This window comes from Fukomys damarensis, unplaced genomic scaffold (assembly GCF_012274545.1).
Source record: "Fukomys damarensis isolate Sample0158 unplaced genomic scaffold, DMR_v1.0_HiC HiC_scaffold_37, whole genome shotgun sequence".
Classification (NCBI taxonomy): Eukaryota; Metazoa; Chordata; class Mammalia; order Rodentia; family Bathyergidae; genus Fukomys; species Fukomys damarensis.
Genome location: NW_022900949.1, coordinates 11051591 through 11071598, shown reverse-complemented (window position 1 = coordinate 11071598; position 20008 = coordinate 11051591). Strand labels below are relative to the sequence as shown.

The 20008-nt window shown below is 57.6% G+C and overlaps 2 protein-coding genes across 2 annotated transcripts in view; one reads left to right on the top strand and one right to left on the bottom strand.

The window, feature by feature from the left end:
- Positions 1-1275, bottom strand: part of Prss57 (serine protease 57) — a 10097-nt gene extending 8822 nt beyond the window's left edge. Inside the window, 1 exon segment of the mRNA XM_033759633.1 lies at positions 1208-1275. The gene's annotated coding sequence lies outside the window, so the exon portion shown is untranslated.
- Positions 1-20002, top strand: part of Palm (paralemmin) — a 25434-nt gene extending 5432 nt beyond the window's left edge. Inside the window, exons 2-10 of the mRNA XM_010635143.1 lie at positions 1273-1294; positions 11105-11156; positions 11238-11318; positions 11507-11637; positions 12519-12645; positions 13408-13432; positions 14625-14687; positions 16124-16255; positions 19413-20002. Coding sequence (XP_010633445.1) covers positions 1273-1294; positions 11105-11156; positions 11238-11318; positions 11507-11637; positions 12519-12645; positions 13408-13432; positions 14625-14687; positions 16124-16255; positions 19413-19957 — 1178 coding nt within the window. The 3' untranslated portion in view covers positions 19958-20002. The remainder of the gene's footprint in view (positions 1-1272; positions 1295-11104; positions 11157-11237; positions 11319-11506; positions 11638-12518; positions 12646-13407; positions 13433-14624; positions 14688-16123; positions 16256-19412) is intronic.
- The last annotated feature ends 6 nt before the right edge of the window (positions 20003-20008 follow it).

Here is a 20008-nt window from a genome sequence, read left to right as displayed (position 1 = left end):
AGCCCAGATCCAGGGCCAGGTGCTGCCCCGCGTCGCCACTGGCGGGAGGGGCTTCCCCGGAGTCTGGTGGGTGCGCGGGGTCGGCATAGGCGGTGCCCAGCCGCGAGTGTGAGGCTGATCCCCTCCCGGCCCGGAGGAGCCCCAAGAAAGGGACCGAATGGGGTGACAAATAGGCTGGGGTCAGAAGCGTGTGCCCTGTCTTGCTCGGGCGGCCTTGGGGCTGGTGGGGCTGGTAAGGGGCTCAGGCGGCAGAAGACTGTGGTATACAGCAGGTGCTCGATGAGTCTGCGTGGTCATTCGGGACGCAGGTCACCTGCTGTCAGCGTGAGTGTCCTGTCCCAGCCCCCCGCCCCTCACTCCCACAGGTGGGTCCTGGAGGTCGCGGAGTGTTGTGAGGACCCGTGCGTGGCGCGACTGGTTGTGCCTGCTCTGGGCCTTGTCCCCACCCCAGCCGGGCAGGTCACAGAGGTCCTTCGCGCCGGCCTAACCTGACCTGGCCGCTGCCCTGCTCATCCGGCTGCTGTGTTTTGCAAGCAGCAACTTTCCCGGGGGATTTGCAGTGACCCGCCACGCCCTGGGCCGGGTGGAAGCTCTCACCCCTCCCTGCCGCGGAAGGCGAGACACACGGTGTCCTCTGCTTTTGAAAAACCAGACAAAGGCCGGGCTGCTACCCCACCCCACCCGCCCGGGAGCCCAGCCAGGGGCTCAGGGGAGCCGACTGGACTCCAGGCTCAGTCCCTGTCTTGTTTATCTGCTCCGCTGTCCCCGGCCTCTGGGCCTCCAGACAGCCGGGCCTGGGCAGGTGCGGTGGAGAGGGGGAGGCAGGAAAAGTCCCACCCAGAGTGGCAGAGGAAGGGGATTTGCTGGTTGGGCCCCTTTGTTCCCCTTCCTGCCACCCCTTCCCCCCCCGGGGGTCCTAAGGCCTAGAGAGGGGCAGCAGCTGCCCAGGGTCCCACAGTGCACGGAGAGTGTCCTGGGTACTCGGTCGTGGGTCTCTGTGGCCTCGTGATCCCTCACCGTGGGTCACTTTTCTGGTTGCAGCCAGGGAACCTGTCATCCGTTCCCCCAGGACAGTGGCAGGGGACTCTGACGCTGCCCCAGTTTGCCCCCCACCCCCCGCCCCTCACTCACGGGGCTGGGTGGAGTGGGCTTCAGGGACAGAGCCAGGCAAGGGTGGTGGCAGCGTGATCTCTCCATCACCACTTACCTCAGTCGGTTTCCATGGTGCAGGAGGCAGCTGGAAAGTTTCAGAAATGCGTTTGAGAATTTAAGGAAATTTAAATTTTGTTGAACGGTGAGTGTCGTTCGTGGAAGGGTTTCATGAAAACTAGCGAGTAAGGAAGTGGCTAGGAGAACCCTGCAAAGGTGCGGACCGGAAGCTGGGGGCTTCCTCTGCGGTCCTGCAGGCACCCACCCTGGGGAGGGGAAGGGGAATAGTGTCGGCCCACAGGCCAGCTGGGTTAGGTCAGGGTAATTAGGGTTTGGTTTTGTTCCGGGCTGGTCTCGAACTCTTGTCCCTGGCCATTGAGACGACGTAGGCCACTGCCCTTAGCCAGCTCAGAGCTGGAAATTGTCAAAGGCGAAGTCCCAACTGGGTGCTCACTGGGTCCTTCACGCCCTTTCACGTTTGCTAATCTCTTTCTAATAAGACAGCGAGCAGGTTAAAAGGTAACGTTATCTAGTGATAATGGAATCTGATAGTGGGATGCTGTGTTCACCGTAGCTGTTTTGTTGTTTGCAGCTGCAACTTCTGGTTTTCTCACAGAGTACTGTTCTCTGTTTGAAAAAAAGGGTGGGGGGAAGATTTGGTTTTAAAAAATTGTGTCTTTTTTTTTTTTTTTGATACTGGGGATCAAACTCAGGACCTTGTGCTTGCGAGGCAGGTGCGGTGCCACTGAGCTAAATCCCCAGCCCAAAAGATTGTGAATTTTAAAGATAAGAGTATGAGGTAGTGCTGGGTGACACAGGAAGCCTGCCTGAGACGGGCAGGCACGTTTGTGTGCTGTCCTGGGGCCTCTGAGGGTGTCATGGGTGTGACCTTGCTGGATCCTTACAGAAAGAGAGAGAGCGAATGCACAGAGAGGTTAAGTGACTTGCGCAGGGCTGAACAGCTCAGGAATGAATGAGATTTGTACCTCTGAAGTGCCAGAGTGGGGTCAGGAGGGTTTCCGGTACCTTGCTGTGTCCAGCATGGCTGTGGGCGGAGGGCCTGACGACCACACAGACGACCTGACAGCGGCTTTCCAGCTTGCTTAGTTTTCTTTTTTTTTTTTTTTCAGTACAGGATATGGAACCCAGGAGTTTTGCCCTGAGCTACATCTCTAGCCCTTTGGTATTGTTTGTTTTGAGACAGGGTCTTGCTAAGTCACTAAATTGCCCAGGCTAGGCAGGAGCTTGCGGGGATCAGGCCGCCATGCCTGGCTCTGGTTGCTTTACTGAGCCACATGGAAGGTGGCTTCCACGGGGCTCTGGGTGCCAGGGCACAACTGGGGGGACCTCCCTTATCTCGTTCTTTCTTTGGGCCTTACTTTCTCATTGTCAAAGGGGACGAGATCCCACTAGCCCCATTTGTGGGGACACAAGGCTTAGGGCTGGGCAGCAAGAGGGTCTTAGGCCACTCAGAGGGCTGCTTCTGCCTCAGGCCCACCACAGCCGGTCCATCCTCAAGGGTCTCAGATTTTGATTTTTGTTTTTTTGTCGGTTTTTTTTTTTTTGTACCAGGGGTTGAACTCGGGTTCTTGTGCTTGCGAGATAGGCGGCAGCACCGCTGAGTTAAATCCTGGCCCAAAGTTCTCAGATTTTAAAACTGAAAAATGAGCCATATGTGGTTGTGTACCCTTGTCATCCAAGCACTCTGGGAGGCTGGGGCGGGAGGATTGCAAATTTGTACCTAACCTGGGCAGTTTAGTGACTTAGCAAGATCCTGCCTCTCAAAAGTAAAACATAAAAAAAGGTTAGGAATGTAGCTCAGTGTGAAGACTGAGCTCATTCAATCTCTAGTACCACCAGAAAGAAAAGGAATGAATTAATTAAAATTAAAGGTGGAAAATGGGTTGCTATGCTCTGTATGCCCTTTCTCAAAGTCTAGGAAGCCGATCATCTGTTCATTCAGCAGACCCCTGATGAGTGCCCTAGCATCAGGCAGGGTGAGAGGTGTGGGGAAGGTTTCCTGGTCCCTCCCACCAGGGTCCAGGGTGTTCAGGGTTTTACCAGGCAGGCAGAAGGCTGCAGCTGGCAGAGACTCAGCATGTGCAAAGGCCAGGGGGTATGGAAGCAATGAAGAAGGAAGCATTCTTTGGATTGTGCTGTGGGGGATTGCCCTGCTGGCCTGAGGAACTGTAGATGGTGCCTGAGCTGGCCAGGGCACGCTGGGGCTCAGGCTGAACAGGGGCTGCAGGGCATCTTCTGGAGCTGAAGGTGCAGTACTTGTGTCTAGGTGGGCAGACACCCAGCACCAGAATCAGGCTGAGCAGCCTGCTTCACTCAGAGAGATGATCCCCGATGCACAGAGAGAGGGTGATGGGAAAGCGGCACAGTGTCCTCTTGCCCCAGGAGGAGGCTGCAGGGCCTTCCGGGCATCTGAGGAGCTTAGAACTGGGCCAGCATGGCTGTCTCCTGCCCTGGGGATCTCAGCGGAGGTCCAGGGACACTCACAGCCAGTCACCAGGGCAAAGCTCGCTTCAAAGCTGGAGCTTGAGGGGGGAAACCCGAGCCAGGCCCTGCGGTGGGTGAGGACCTAGGTGGGATGGGCTGTGTGAACCAGACAGTCGTAGGGAGACGGTGGCACCAAGGGCAGCGGTGCGCAAGCCTGGAGGGCCTGTGAGAGGCAGAAGCCGGGAGGTCCAGGAACACCTGTCACGGTGCCAGGTGTGGTGCCCTTTGGTAGTTTGCGTTCAAACCCTTTGACCTTGGGAGGGCTGGAGGGAAGACTGGAGGTGTTTAATTATTAGTTTGTTTATTTGGAGTACTGGAGATTAAACAGGGCCCCTGCGCTGCGCTCCATCCCCAGTGCTGCTTTATATTTTTTGAGACAGGGTCAGGCTGGGCAGTCCTCCTGCCTCAGCCTCCCAGAGTGTTGGGATCACAGGCATGCATCACCATACCGGACAAAGGCTGGTGTTTTCTGTTTATATAGAATCCTTTACAGCTTTGTTGTTGTTGCTGTTTGTTTTGTTTTTTTGAGACAAGATCTCGCTTTGTAGTTCAGGCTGGCCTTGAACTCGCTGTGTAGCTCAGGTTGACCTGAAACTCACAGGGATCCTCCTGCCGCAGCCTCTCAAGTGCTGGAATTACAGGTGTGCTAGGTGGCTCTTTACAGCTTTTTTGAAGATGTGATTCACATTTTATGCAATCCACCTGCTTAAAAAAAATTCACGCAGGGCCCGGTGGGACACAACTGTCATTCCAGCACTTGGGAGGCTGAGGCAGGAGGATCCTTGTGAGTTCAAGGCCAGCCTGGGGGTCATAGTGAGAACCTGTCTAAAAAGAAAAAACAAAAAACACACAGTCCAGTAGCTTTTAAAGTGCAGGTTCCTAATCCCTAATCTAAATAATTCTGAAACTTTTAAAGCTTTAACAAGATACCACTAGTGGGAGATTCCACGCCCACTCTTGCAGTCAAAACACAGGTGAGCTAGAAGCACCCTATAAAATCACCTTGGGGCTGAGCACCTGTAATCTCAGCTACTTGCGAGGCTGAGGCAGGAGGATGGAAAGTTCGAAGCCATCCTGGGCAATTTATTGAGTCTCTGTTTCAAAAAGTGAAAAGAGCTAGGGGTGCAGCTCAGCGCTGAGCGCTTGCCTTTCAGGCGTGCCATCTTCTAGGCCTGAAAACACGAAGCTGTGGTCGTGTGTCGAGGGTCTGAATGAATGTAAATGAATTCCATGTTTAGACTTGAGGCTGTGGCCCAAGATCTTACTATCGATAGGCAAATATGCCCCAAATTTAAAAATTCCAAACATTTCTCATCCTGTATCTTTTAGATAAGGGGTTTTCAACTTTGTATTGATACCAAGCTGTGCAGCCGTCAGCATGGTCAATTTTAGAACATTCTATTGCCTCAAAAGCAAGCCCCTTCCCCGTGAGCAGTCCCTCCCAGCCCTGCACCAAGGAGTCTACTTCTTGTCTCTGGAGTCACCTGTCCTGGGCGTTTCCTGTCCGTGAAGTCCACACGGTGTCCTCTGTGTCTGGTGTCTCTCACTGAGCACGGCGTCCTCAAGGTCCGGCCGTGCTGTGGTGGATGTCATAGCCTCTTCCTGGCTGTGTAATATTCCACGGTGTAGCTGGACCTTGCTGTGTGTGTCCACCTTCCTTCGATGGGCACTTGGATGGTGTATATACTAATGTGTTTGGTGTGGAGTCCAGATCCTGCTTTAGATCATTGGAAACTGTGGGAGTCGGGCATAGTGGTGCACACCTACATATAATCCCAGCACTCAGGAAGCTAAGGCAGGAGGATTGCCTCAAGTTCAAGTCCAGCCTGGACTAAATAGCGAGACCTTGTTTAAAAAAAAATAACCCTAAAAATAAAAAATAAATATGCCGGGACTTCACACCTGTAATCCCAGCCCTGGGGAGGCTGAGGCAGGACGATCGATGTGAGTTCAAGACCAGCCTGGGCTGCATAGTGAGTTCCAGGTCAGTCTCAACTACATAGTGAGACCCTGTCTCAAAACAAAGACAAACAAAAAATAAATAAAATAGAAAGGGTAAATGGTGACACTGAGTAAGAAAGGAGTACTTACTGAACAGGTGATCCTGGGGCTGAGGTGCCTGTGGGCCGGGGCTTCCTCTCAAAACAGGAGTCTATTTCCCTAGATGTTACAGTAAATATGGGACATGGGGACAAAAAAGTCACTGTGCTGTCCTTGTGGTGGGGAGAAGAAAATAAAAATCAACGTGGCCAGGGTGTTTCATGGTACTGCAAGCTGTGGTGTGAAGGTCAGGGTGGTCAGGGAGGCCTATGTGCAAAGTGCTCTTGAGGATGGGCCCAGGAGCAGGGTTGGGAGGCCTCGAGGCTGGTGCAAAGGCCCTGTGGTCGAGTCTGGGCAGATGATGCTGGAGTCAGCAAGGGGTGGGAGGGACACCGTGGTCTCTGCAGTGGGACCCACCTGCACAGGCCCCAGTCATACCCCACTGCCCCTCCCCAGGTGAATGGCAACAAACAGCTCTGCCCTCCCTGCTGTGACATTCTCTCTGCCCTGAGCCTTCAAGAATCCCCAGGCACCAGCGTGGTTCTAGGGGCTGCCTGTGCTGCAGGCTGAGAGGCTGGGGGAGGATTCCTTCCTGAAGGTCAGGGAGGCCCCTGATGGCTTCCTGGGAGAGGCGGTAGTGCAGGAGGTCAGGGACTGCCAGGCTGAAGGACAGGGGCCACAGTGCAACCCCAAATGCAGGCCGGGGTTCTGAAAGGGTTAGGGTTAGGGAGTTGTTTGAAACGGAGTCTTGCGCTATGTAGTCCCAGCTGACTTCAATCCTCCTGCCTCAGCCTCCCTGGGATCACGGGCGTGTGCCACCATGCCTGGCTGGGGCAGGGTTTTGAGCAGGGTGGGTTGGAGGGGGTTGGAGGCTCAGAATCCTGGGCCTTAGGGTTAGGGTGAGGGTTACCTTCAGGGGTAGGGTCACAGTTGGCTCCCGGGTAATCCTAGGGGAGCACATTCAGGGCTAGGATTGGGGTTCATGGAGGGCCAGGAGCGAGCTGTGGGATGGGGGGGGGCTCCCCGGGAATGCAGGGAGAGCCCCAGGTCCAGCCATAACCCCACCCCCGCACCCTCATCGTCCCGCGTGACTCCCCTCCTGGCTAAGGAGGGGCTTCCTGTCACAGCGGCAGGAATGTCCCGGGCGCTGGGCCTCGCTGCCTGGCCGGGACCCTTCATCCCCGCGCGTGGAGGGACACGTGCGACCCCGCCCCCACGCAGGGCTCCCGCCAAGTCTGCCGCCCTGGCCGCTGGGTGACCTTGGACCGTTGCATAACCTCTCTGGACCTTAAAAAAAAACGACCGCCCTGCAAAGCGAGCCCCCCCCATGTCCCGGGCCCCATGAGCTCATCGCCTGCAGCCAGATTCTCTCACGCGTGCTGGAGACTACGCCCTCGCGGGCCCCAGCCGCCCACACCAGCGCAGCCCAGATTTTGCTCCAAGCACCAGAAAAATGATCGCTGGAGGACAGGATGCCTGTGCGCCTTAGAGGGCTGTCGGGTCCCCCATCCCCGGCCCTAGGCAGTGCCTCAGTGCGCTAGGTCATCCTTATCCTTAGCCAAACTGAGCTTCTTCACCCACTTGTAAGATGTATTGTGTGTGAGGCCCGTCGTAATGGTGCCCACCTCCAATCCCAATGATGGGGAGGCTGAGGCAGGAGGATCGCTGCGAGTTTAAGGCCAGCTTGGACTACATAGTGTGACAATCTTAAACAGACAAAAAGATCTTCTGTGATTGGCCTGTGTTTCCCCGGACCCCTACCCCCCCACCAGCCTGCAAGACTTCAAGGAGACCCCGTTTTCTTCCTCACGGTGTTCAAGCCCCCCTCCCATAGGACAGGAACAACAGTGCCGGGCCGTTCTCAGGACCCTCCTCATAGCAGACTTTATGGCCTCAGTCCCCCTATCTGTGAAATAGGGCTGATGGTGCCTGGCAGGAAGTAATGAGTCCCTGCGGGTGTTTATTTTGCTGCTGTTTTATTAGAGTTGAAGACTTATTTTGCTTTATTTTCAGGGTTTATGAAGTTGCATACTCTCTTGTGTTAACTGGGGCTGACTCGTCCAAAACCCTTCTGGGACGGATGGGTGTGAGTCTCAAAACTGGGAGCACCCCAAAGCCAGATGTAGTGGTGCACACCTATAATCTTAGGACTCTGGGAGGCTGAGGCAGGAAGATCTCAAGTTCCAAACTGGCCTGAGCAATTTAGAAACTTAGCCAGACCCTGTATCAAAATAAAAACTAAAAAGTACAGGGATGTAGCTCATTGCCAAGGTCGTGGTTTCAGTCCCCAATACCGAAAAAAAAAAAAATTGGAAGCGTCCTCCTTGTCCCAGCCTGGGCACCTGCCCCCCACGCCCAGGCAGCCCCTGGAGCTGACAGGCACCGTTGCAGCCCCCGGCGCCGGGGGCGGGAGACGCTCCGTGCAGGCCCCACCCCCGCGTGCCGGGCCTCCGCGTTGCCATAGGGACGGCGCGGTTGCCAGGGCGACCGCCTCCCGCGGGTCTGCCATCCATCACCCGCAGCGGTGGCGCCCGAGGGCGGAGCGCGGGGCTCCGGCGCCCGCAGACCTGGGGAGGGGTGGCTGCTGGTGGGAGGGGTGGAGCGGACAGAAGGGAAGAAGCTGGGGCCCCTTGCCTGGGACCCCACCCTGACGCATGCAGAGAGGGGAAGTGAGACACAGCCTCTTCCCCGGCCTCGCTGGGGACATGGCCCCGGGCCTCTGCCCCGTGTCCCTCTGACCTTCCCCTGCCCCGCCTCAGAGGACACTGCCCGCCTTGTCTTCAGACTGGGGAGCCAGACACACAGCCGCCCCTGTGTCCCTCTATCCAGTCTGAAAGGCCACCAGACCGCTGGGATGAGGACAGGGCGTCAGGCAGCCCGTCCTGTGCTGTTGCTTGGACCCCCGGCCCAGGCCTGGCTCCTTCCCGAGTGGGTCCCTGGAGACCCCTTTGACGCTGGAAAAGGAGGCTGATGAAGGTTAATCTCTTTAGCCACCTCTCTGCTTGCTCGCTCTGGACCCATTTCCAGCTTGGGGAGAATTCACCAGGCAGGCCAAAGAGCAGAGACAAAGGCCCTGTGGTCGGAATGAGCTGGCCCCACAGCTGTAGGTCCAGGGCCAGAGCAGAGGGAGTGACGGGGAGGCTGGAGCGGGAGAGGTGGACAGAAGCCGGCCCAGGCGGTGGTTTCCTCCTAGAGGTGATGGGAGCCAGGGCACTTTAGGGTGAGGGAGAAGCAGCTGCCTCTGCTGGTGAGGTGGAGAGGAGGCTGTTGGGGGCCAGGAAGGAGGCAGGGGGCCCAGGGCAGTGAGCGGTGGGTGTCAAGGGGGCCCAGGGCCCTGCTACTGTACTGGCATCACACCAGCCGGGTGCGGTGGGCACACCTGTAATCTCAGCCTGGGGAGGCTGAGGCAGGGTTATTGCCAGGATTTGAGGCCCGCCAGAACTACATATTGAGCTGAAGTCTGAACTCTATGGCAAAACTGTGTCTCAAAAAACCAAGCCAGGGCCGGGGTTGTAGCTCGGTGGTGCCACACGCGCCTCCTGGCAAGCACAAAATCCTGAGTTTGATGCCCGGTACTGGGGGAAAGAAATAGACCAACAAAAAATAAAAGGGCCAACCCAGAATCGCAACCCGTCTGTCTCCTGGCCAGAACGTGGAATCAATTCTTTCCTGACCCCACCCAGCCGAGCCCAGCCTCCCCTAGAGGGCGCCCGAGAGGGCGCAAGGGAAGACACCGGGGCCCTTGGGCAGGGCAGAGACAGGCGTAGTAGCCACCCAGCGGGAAGGGAGGAGCCAGTGGGGTCACCTGTCAGGGCGTGGGACCGTGGCTCCCCAGGCCCCGTGAGGCCAGGAAACTGCTTCCACTTCCCTGTGCAGTGCCCAGACTAGGCAGCTGGCTTAGGTCATCTCCCCAATTAAGCTTAGGGACACCCCCCATTTCCCCCTCCCTGCCTAGTCCTGGAGGCTGAGCTTATTATGATTGTCACTAGGCCTGGTTGTTATTTTTCCTATTATCAGGGACAGATCTTGCTAGATCATTGTATTGCCCAGGCTGGATTTGAACGGCTGGATTTGAACTTGGGATCCTCCTGCCTCAGCTTCCCAGAGTCTTGGGATCACAGGCGTGCACCAACAGGCCTGATTAAACCTGGTTTTCCAAACTCTGCCTACATTTAATGAGCACCTAAGAAGCCCAAAGAAGTACCAGGAGTGGGAGGGGCCAGTTCCCAAAGCTCCGCCTCCTGTTGGGGTGGGGAGCAGGGACAGGTGGGGGAGGGTTTCTCCAGCCGCCTCGCCCCCACGTGAAGTCCCTGTCTCCTTTGGGTAAAACTGGCAACACTGCTGCTTTTGGGGCACCCACGTATATCACCCCTGGGTGCTGAGGCTAGAATGTCCCTGGCTTCCTCTCCCAAAAGACACAGGATGGCACAGGGCCAGGCATGGAGCACACCTGTCATCCCAGCACCCTGAGAGGCTGAAGCAGGAGGATCTGAAATTCCAGTCCATTCTGGGTAACTTAGCAGGACTCCTTTTGTTTGTTTTTGGGGTTTTTTTCTGTTTTGTTTTGTTTTTTGTTTTTTTGAGACAAGGTCTTGATGTATAGTCCAGGGTGGCCTTGAATTCGTAGCAATCCTCCTGCCTCAGCCTCCCAAGTGCTGGGATTACAGAATGCACTGCCATGCCTGGCTGTAAAACCCCTTCTTTGTATTTGTTTGTTTTTGTTTTGAGACAAGATCTTGCTGTGTAGCCCAGGCTGACTCAAACTCCTGGCAATCCTCCTGCCTCAGCCTCCTAACTGCTGGGATTACAGGTGTGTGCCACCACACTGATTTAAAATAAATTTGCAAAAGGTGGAGCTTGAGGGTATAGCTCAAGGGTAAGCATCCCAGGTTTTTGATTTGACAGGATCCCCCCCAAAAAAAACCCTGAATGAGAGGGGTCGGGTCAAACCTTGCTGCTCTCTGCTGTGTGTGGTTCTGGGTTGGGAGGGCCTGGCGGGGCCCTGTGTTCTCCCCGTGCCCCTTTGCAGCTGCAGAAATGTATTTGGTGCGTGGAGGATGCGGAGGGGCTGTCCTGATCCACCCAGGGGGTGCGGGTGTAGGTCTTCCCAAAACCCCTTCTCTGCTCTTTGATGCCTGGTGGACTCCTATGCATCCTTTATGGCCCAGCCTTAATGCTCTCTTTCCTAAATCCTTCCTGCCTCTCTAAGCGCAGTTCGGTGGGAGCTGCCGGAAGGTTTGCTGAATGAATTCATGAAGTATAAGGTAGAGAACAGCACTGTGCCCAGAGGCTGGAAAGGGGAGCCTGGGCTCCGGGTCAGGGACGACCCCACCCGCCTCCTGTCACCTAGGTGGGAAGGCGCCCGGCTGGGACTGGGGCGGGGCCAGCCTGACTTTGTCTCCGTCCCCAGGGTCCTGGCGGCAGACACCGCATCTCAGCAGGAGAGACTCCAGGCCATCGCGGTGAGTTCCTGATGCCCAGTGGATGGGGTGGGTCTCAGTGCCTGCGCCCACCCTGCTGATGTTAGGTCCCCTGTCCCCCAGGAGCGGCGGAGGAGGCAGGCGGAGATTGAGAGCAAGAGGCTGCAGCTGGAGGATGACAGGCGGCAGCTACAGCACCTGAAGGTGGGGCCTGCGGGGGCGCTCGGGGGGCACAGGTGACCAGGACCCCAGATCTTGTGGTGGGAAGACACGATCTCACTGTGCAGCCCATGCTGATAAGCTTGTGGAGACCCTCCTGCCTCAGCCTCCTGAGCACTGGGATGACAGTGCTTGGCTCACAACCCTAAATCTGACCCCGACCTGTGCCCCAGTCCAAGGCGCTGCGGGAACGCTGGCTGCTGGAGGGGACGCCATCGTCAGCCTCGGAGGGGGACGAGGACATGCGGAGGCAGATGCAGGAGGACGAGCAGAGGGCCCGGCTCCTGGAGGGGTCCATCTGCAGGTGGGTGGTGTGGTTTGTCCTGGGGCACAGGGCGCCCAGCGGGGCGCTGGTCCATGCCTTTCCTCTCTGGACAGGTGTGGGTGGCGGGCCTGTGGCATCAGGGAGGAAGCCTGCCTTGGCCTCCTCAGGGGTCCTGGCGGCAGCCCAGCTGGCCGCACCCGCAGCCCAGTACTGATGGAGGCTGCGGCAGCTGGGCGCAGGAAGCGGGGAGGGGACAGGATGGGAAAGTGGCCGGGGGACAAAAGGCCTGGGTTTCCGGGCTGGCGGCTAGGTGGGAGGCCCAGGCCCAGCTCAGGGCAACAGGGTCACTGCAGAGGAAAACGACGCCCGGGATTGCTGGTGTCTGCTCCAGCCTGGGGCTCCGAGAGGCCTGGCCCCGCCCCATGCTGGGCCCTGCACAGGACACTGTCCAGCCTGGCCCAGCGGGGTCCCAGCCATGCTGACCCAGACCTATTTGGTGTTCTTTGTTTTGTTTTTTGTTTCTTTGGTACCAGGGATCAAACTCAGGACCTTGTGCTTGCCAGGCAGGGGGTGGCCCGACTGAGCTAAATCCCTGGCCCAATTATTTGGTGTTTTTCGAGAGAGGATCTCGGTTTGTGGTCCAGGCTGGTCTTGAACTTGAGGCAATCCTCCTGCCTCAGCTTCCCGAGTGCTGAGCTGACAGGCATGCGCCATCACACATGGCTCCCAGCCTCAGGAGGAGAGCAGTGGGTGCATCTAGGGTGCCTGACGAGCTCCTGAGCCCATGGCTGGTCCTCAGCGAGGAAAGGAGACTCACAGTTTGTAGGACGCATTCGGTGCCCCCCGGCCGCGCGAGGGGTAGAAAGTGCCGTGAAGGCACCGGGCGTGCTGTGGTCGCCACCCTCCTCCCCCCACCACAGGCTGGAGAAGGAGATTGACGCGCTGGAGAACAGAGAGGTGGCCCCCTCCACGGCAAAGGAGAACGCAGCCGTCCCCAGCCCAGCCCGAGAGGAGCCCAAGGCCAAGGTGGTGCTGAATTCACAGCAGGTAAGGGGGTCACTGTGGCCTGCAGGTCCCGAGTGAGACCCCACACCTTAACCAAGACAAGAACAACTGCTGTGTGATCTGGGACAAGTTTGCTTTGTCCCTCTGGGCCATGTTTCCCCCATATGTAAGGGATAGGAGCAGCCAGGTGTGTGCACACCTGTCATCCCAACATTTGGGAGGCTGAGGCAGGAGGATTGCTGGGAATTTGAGGCCAGCCTGGGCTATGTAGTTGAGCGCGGGACCAGCCTGAACCATGTATCTAGACCCTGTATCCCCCGCCAAAAAAAGTATAAACTGAAAAAAAAATTAATAAGTAAATTTAAAAATTGTCAGAACCTCAACAGTGCCCCGGCTCTGCCCACGAGAGCTGCAGCTGGGAAGGCAGAACCCTTCGTGTGCTGTCCTCTGGTTCTAGGGAGACTAAGGACATGCAGACCCCTTCCCGTTGGGTGGCCTCGGGCATAGTGGGAAACCCCCTGCCCCCACCGGAGGAGGCATCTGAATCAGGACAGGGCTTGCCAGGCTGCTCATGGGATGTGGGTTTCACAGGACCAGTAGGAATTCTCCAGTGGGATAGTGGGGGCGAGAGAAAGATTTCCTCTCTGAACGTGGACACAACCCAGGGATGTGGGGGACGGGGTGCGGGTGCACCTAGGGTGCCTGATGAGCTCCTGAGCCCGTGGCCGGTCCTCAGCTAGGAAAGGAGACCCTGGTCAGCTGAGGGAGGCCTAGCGGGCGCTGACCTCTCACTCTTTCTTGCAGACAGCCGGGGCCGGCACGCCCAAAGGTACGGCTCCGGGAGGGGCGCTTGGCCGGCCACCGCGCCCTCTGGTGGCCGGAGAGGGGATGGCAGGGCGGGGGCCAAAGATGGTCTTTGTTTCTCCTGAGCCCTGATTTGAGTCTGGATCGCTGTCGTCATCGCTTCCCTGAATTTCACAACATCCCTGGGGAGGAGGCACCACAGCACCCGGTGACGGGTGAGGAAGCTGAGGCTGGCAGGGACGTCCAGCTGCGGCCCGAGCTGTGGGAGGGTCTGCACCTGGCACAGGGTGACTGACTTCGGTCCCACACCCACACGCTCTGAGCTTCTCTTGTTTTTGTTTTTTGGTATCAGAATTGAACTCGGGACCTTGTGAGACCTTGTGCTTGCGAGGCTGGCGTGGCGCCGCTGGGCTAAATCCCTGGCCTAGGCTCTGAGCTTCTTGCAGGTTGGCCTCAGCTTTTGCAACTGCAAAATGGGTTGAGAAGCCAGGCACGGTGGCGCACGCCTGTCATCCCTGCCCTCTGGGAGGCTGAGGCAGGAGGACCACCATGAGTTTGAGGCCAGCCTGGGCTGCATAGTGAGACCCTGTCTGGAAAAAAAAAGAAAAGAAAAAATGTACATTTATACAAGTATACATGAGTTGCATTCATTAGGCCACAATAGTAAATTTATTAAACAAGTTACATTTTTTTCAATTTTTTTGTTGTTGTTGTTTGTTTTTGTTTTGTTTTTTGGCACTGGGGTTTGAACTCTGGTCCTTGCACTTTCAAGGCAGGCAGCGGAAGCACTGAGCTAAACCCCTGGCCCTTTTTTAATGCGTTATTGAACGTGTCCAGAGTCACGTTTCTTACCAGACAGTGGATCTGCGGCCCCCTGAGGAGGATTCAGCCTGATTTGCAGAGCATTAATTATTCACGAGAGGTGTCTCCTTGTCTTACTGAAGAATTAAAAATTAATAATTAACAAATCTGGGCCAGCCTTTCGGGGATTCTGTGAAAATCATGTGGGTGGAGAGACGAGAGAGGCCGCGGGCTGAGCATGTCTCCTTCCGGGGAGGGGTCGGCCTCTAGCTGTGCGGTGGGGTCTGCGTGCTTGTTGGGGCCCAGCTGCGTCTGGGGTCCCGGTGTGTGTGTGTCCGTCAGGGCTCGGTGTCCCCAGGGCTCTGGGAGCCTGGGCCCGCCCTCCTGCTGACCCCTCTGTCCCCTCCTCCACGCAGCAGAGCAGCGAGTCTCCAACACCCCAGTGCGCACAGCCGATGGCTCCACCATGATGAAGGCAGGTGGGTCATCCCCGCGCCCCGCCCCGTCCTCACCCCCATCCCGGCAGAGGCCCCACCGGGCTGAACGCCTCCAGGCCTGTCCCGTGGGTCTCGTGGGCAGAGGTCACGCAGCGGCAGCTGGACCCAGGCCACAGCTCTGCCTTGATGCCTTTGTCCCTCGCTGGCCCAGGCTTCCCGGTGAAGACGGGCCTCACGCATGGCGTCATCACCGCAACACCCATGGCTTCCCTCTCTTGGCCTCCAGGCTCTCACCTGGAGCGCTCACCACACATCCTACCTGCTGCTGGGCACAGGCTGAGGACTGGCTCCGGGGGGGGGGCGCCGCCTCCCCGGAAGTGACCAAGCTGGGATGTGGCATCGTCCTGCTTTGGGGTCTTCCCACCCAGCTTCCACAGTGCATGAGTCGAGTTCAGTCCCTTTCCTAGCACTTTGTGCAGTACACGACCTGCCCAACTGTACGGGCAACCTCGGAAATAGATTTTTTTTATGGGTAGAAGTGTTAAGCAACAGAAGGACAAGGGATTAAATGCCCATCATTCATTCAACAAGTGCTTGTCAAGTGCCTTGTGCGCAGCCATGGAGGTCAGTCCAGGAGGGCTGACTATTCAGTTAATTTATGTAGAAAAGTGAGTCAGACAATGTAGAGCTGGAGGGAGGAAACTGTTGCCGGGCCCTGTGGCTGTGGGGAGGACTTGGGCTTTGACCCAAAGAGAGATGGGAGCCCTGGGGGGCTCTGGACCCAGGAGAGACTTGACTTGGGTGCTCACAGCGCCCTCTGGTGGTGGCTGGAGGGCACAATGGGAGATGCCGGCTGCAGGGCCCAAGGACGAAGGCTGGGGACTCCAGGTGGTGAAGGACAGTCAGATGGCCCTGGGGTGCAGTCTGGTGACTGGTGGTATTAGGGGGTGGAGAGGGCCCAGGCACGGTGAGGTCGAGGCGCCTGCGGGGCAGGAGTTATTCGGGACCAGGTCCTTGTGGAGAGGGACGTAGGGTGCTAGTGACACCCACCAGAGATGAGAGGCAGGCGTGGAAGGGGCCCCGGGGAGGAGGAGCCTCTGAGGCCGCAGTGCTGGGGACTGTGAGGGGCCAGGGCTTGGCGGCCATCCCTAAGGGAGCCTGATGCATCAGGAAGAATCTCCAGGTGGCTGCCCAGAACCTGGGTCGACTCCCAGGGGCTTGGTGGCCAAGCAGGCCGGGTGTGAAAAGATGAAGAGAGAGGGCATTGAGGAGGGATGCCAGGATGGGCCTCGAAGGCCAAGGCCGGGCACTGGGGAGCTATGGCAGGCTGTGGAGCTGGAGAGGGCTGTGTCCGGTGCTTCATTTCTGTCCCCACCACTGCTTTCGCTCGCTGCTGGCTCCCCTCTCCCGCTTGGCTGCAGCCCGGCGGGTGGAGTGGGGACATGGGATGCGGTTAACGCCGTGCCTCTCAATACCAGCCATGTATTCGGTGGAGATCACAGTGGAGAAGGACAAGGTGACCGGGGAGACCAGGGTGCTGTCCAGCACCACGCTACTCCCCCGGGAGCCACACCCACAGGGCATCAAGGTCTACGAGGACGAGACCAAAGGTACGCGAGGCGGCAAAGGCACAAGGGCGTCCTGGGCACGCAGGCGCCGCTCACGCTAGCTGGGCGTAGTGTGAGCCACACCCACAGGGCATCAAGGTCTACGAGGACGAGACCAAAGGTACGCGAGGCGGCAAAGGCACAAGGGCGTCCTGGGCACGCAGGCGCCGCTCACGCTAGCTGGGCGTAGTGACACACGCGCATTATGCCAGTGCTCGGGAGGCTGAGGCAGGAGGATCCCAGCGAGTTCCAGGCAAGCCTGGGCTACATAGTGAGTTCAAGGCCAGCCAAGACTGCACAGCGAGACCCTGTCTCAGAAAACAAAAAAGCAGCTTCCAAGTGGCTCATGGAAATGATCACAGTGGCCATAAAGACTGCGGGGAAACCTGGTTGGCCACAAGCGGTGTCTGGGTTGGGGAGAGCGGGGAGGCATCGCCGGGGAGGTGACTGGGCTCTCGCGGTGCTCACAGGGCACAGGAACAGGGCTTTGGATTGGGGCACGGCACAGTGGGGTGCGGGGTGCTGGGCTGTAGCATGGGAGGAGCTCGGACTGGGCTGTGTCCTGGGGACTTCGGGAACCCTGGGTGGGGTGCGGTTGAGCCGTGGGTGGAGAAGGAGTTGGTTCTAAAGGCTCCTTCCAGGGCCAGGGTGCGGCTCAGAATGGGTGAGGTCCTGGCCTCCATCCCCCAACTGCCAAAAAGAAATACTGTGTAAGTAAATAGACGTTCCTTCTGGCGGCCAGGAGGGGGCGCCCATGAGAAAGCAGTTCCGGGGCAGGGAAGCCTGGAGCAGAAGCTTTCAAGTCTCTGGAGATAGAATTGCATCCTGCACAATTCAACTCTTAGCAGTGCGTGATTCAGGAAGTTTCGGTACATGACAGTGTTGTGCAACCGTCCTCTCTGCCTAGTTCCAGGCATTCTGTCACCGCTGAAGGAAGCCCTATCCCCTCCCCAGCCCCAGCCCCCATGAGTCCACTTCCTGTCCGAGTTTCCCTGTCCTGGGCGTTTCCTGTCCATGGAGCCCACATTATGTCCTCCGTGTCTGGCATCTCTCACCAAACGCTGCGTCCTCAAGGTCCGTCTACGCTGTGGTGAGCGTCGTAGCCTCTCTCTTGTCCTGACTGAGTGATATCTCCGCGTGTGTGCCCACCTGTTCAACTGTGCGTGCCAGGCTGTTCCCACGTTCTGGCTTTGAGATGCTGGACACAGGTGGACACCACGTTCATGGCTCTCAGGTGGGAGGCCAGGTCAGGCTGTTTAGCCTGATACTCTTAGAGGTAACTCTGGTTTCTGGAAGGTCCGTAGTGTTCCTCAAGGGGTCCTGTCATGCTGGCCATGGTCACGCACGCCTGACAGCCCAGCTACTCAGGAGACTAAGGCAGGAGGATCACAAGTTCAATCCCAGACTGGGCAATTTAACAATTTAAGGAGACCCTGTCTCAAAATAAAAAATAAAAAAGAGCTGCCAATGTAGCTCACTGCAAAGACCCTGGGTTCGTTCTGCAGACAAAAAAGTAGTCTCCTGAGGAGCATCGGGGTACATATCTGCTTGGGTCCCATTGCGTCTCTGTCATTTATTACCTGGCCAAGGGCCATGAGGACCCAGAGGGACCTGGTCCTGCTCTGCAGGGGCTCCTGGCACAGCCCAGCACCCTCTTGCTGAGCCCCAGCTGCTTGGCAAGCTCTAGTTCTGTCACAAAAAAAGTAGTCTCCTGAGGCCCTGGTCAGGGGGGACTATACCCGGAGCTGTGCCCCACCTCTGCCTGGCTTCCCCCAGCCCCTGGGGACTCAGGACCTGTCAGACTGGACTCTGGTTGCTTAGCAACGAAAGGTGCTCTGTTTTCACAGCAGCCAGGGCTCGGATTCCTGTCTGGGGCAGAAACCAGTGGGGAAGGGCGCACCCCGCCCTCTGGGCCACCAGAGTCCCCAGAGGCATCCTTTCCTGGGTCTCTGGGAATCAGAGTGGAGTGTGCTTTCCTTCCGCCTGGCTGGAGTCCAGGGACGGCAGCCCTGACCCTTGGCCGGGAGGAGACAGTGACTGTGGCCACCTCCCGTGTCCCCAAGCAGCTGGGGCTTGGCAGGAGGGTTCTGGGCTGTGCCAGGAGCCCGTGCCGAGCAGGACCAGGTCCCTCTGGGTCCTCATGGCCCTTGGCCAGGTAATAAATGACAGAGACGTGATGGTGTGATGTCAATGGCCTGAGCACAGCCTTCAGGGCAGTCACTAGGAAACAGGACTGGAGTAAAACTGTGATTCAGGTTCTACTAAACAGCTGGGTGTGGCACACACCTGTCATCCCAGCACTCTGGAAGGCTGAGGCAGGAGGATCCCAGATTCAAGGCCGGCCTGGGCAATTTAGTGACTTAATGAAAAACCCGTCTCAAACTAAAATATAAAGATTGGGGGTGTGGCTCAGTATAAAGGTCTTGAATTCAATCCAGCACCAACAAAACCAAACCAAATGGAAACAAACCTACTGCTAGTACATATACGGGTCTGGTGATGCACTCTGTAACACATAATCCAAGCTACTCAGGAGGCTGAGCAGGAGAATCAGAAGTTCAAGACCAGCCTAAGCAATTTAAGAAGACCCTGTCTCAAAATAAAAAGTAAAAAGACAGTTGAGGTAGCTCAGTACTCCCTGGGTTCAATTCCTAGTACTACAACAACAACGACAATAAAACTACCAAATGAAGCCAAAGACTGAAGGAATCAGAAGCCCTGCCCACACCCAGATTGTGGGGTCATCCTATCCTACCCCAATAGCACTATGTAGTTGAGACTGACCTGGACCCAGGCTGGTCTCAAACTCACAGCGATCCTCCTGCCTCAGCCTCCTGAGTACTGGGATGACAGGCGTGAGCCACCACACCCAGCTACTAATAGGGAGCTTTTAGGTTTCCTTTTTCCTTTCTTTTCCTTTCCTTTTCTTTCTTGCTTTCTTTCCTGTTTCTTCTTTGAGATGGTGTCACTGCATAGTTCAGGCTGGCCTTCTACTTGTAGTGCTTCTCCTGCCTCGGCTACCCAAGAGCTAGATGGCGGGCGCGCACCGACACACCCGGCAAGCTCTGTAATTGTCAGTCGGTGGTAGTTTTGCTCTTCCCCCCCCCGCCTCTGCTGGCCTCCTGCTCCTGCTGCTCACATTCTCTCTGTCCCCGCACAGTGGTCCATGCCGTAGACGGCACCATAGAGAATGGGATCCACCCGCTCAGCTCCTTGGAGGTGGACGAACTCATCCACAAGGCGGACGAGGTCACCCTGAGCGAGGCGGCAGCCGCAGCCGCGGCAGCGGCAGAGACCCGGGGGACAGCGGCGGTGGCGGCGGAGGAGACCGTGCGGACCACACCATTGAGGCGAGAGATCACCGGGGTCCAGGCCCAGCCTGGCGAGGCCACCTCAGGCCCGGCCAGCATCCAGGCTGGCCAGGAGCCTCCGGTCACCATGATCTTCATGGGCTACCAGAACGTGGAGGACGAGGACGAGACCAAGAAGGTGCTGGGGCTGCAAGACACCATCACAGCCGAGCTGGTGGTCATCGAGGACGCCGCTGAGCCCAAGGAGGCCGCGCCGCCCAACGGCAGTGCCCCGGAGGCCACTGCCACCCCGAGCTCCCGGGAAGAGGACCAGGCCGGGCCCGAGGCCACCACCAGCGACCCCCAGGACCTCGATCTGAAAAAACAACGCTGTAAATGCTGCTCAGTCATGTGAGCCGGCCTGGCCCCCCGAGACCCCGGCCCCTGCCCTGCGTGACACTGACAC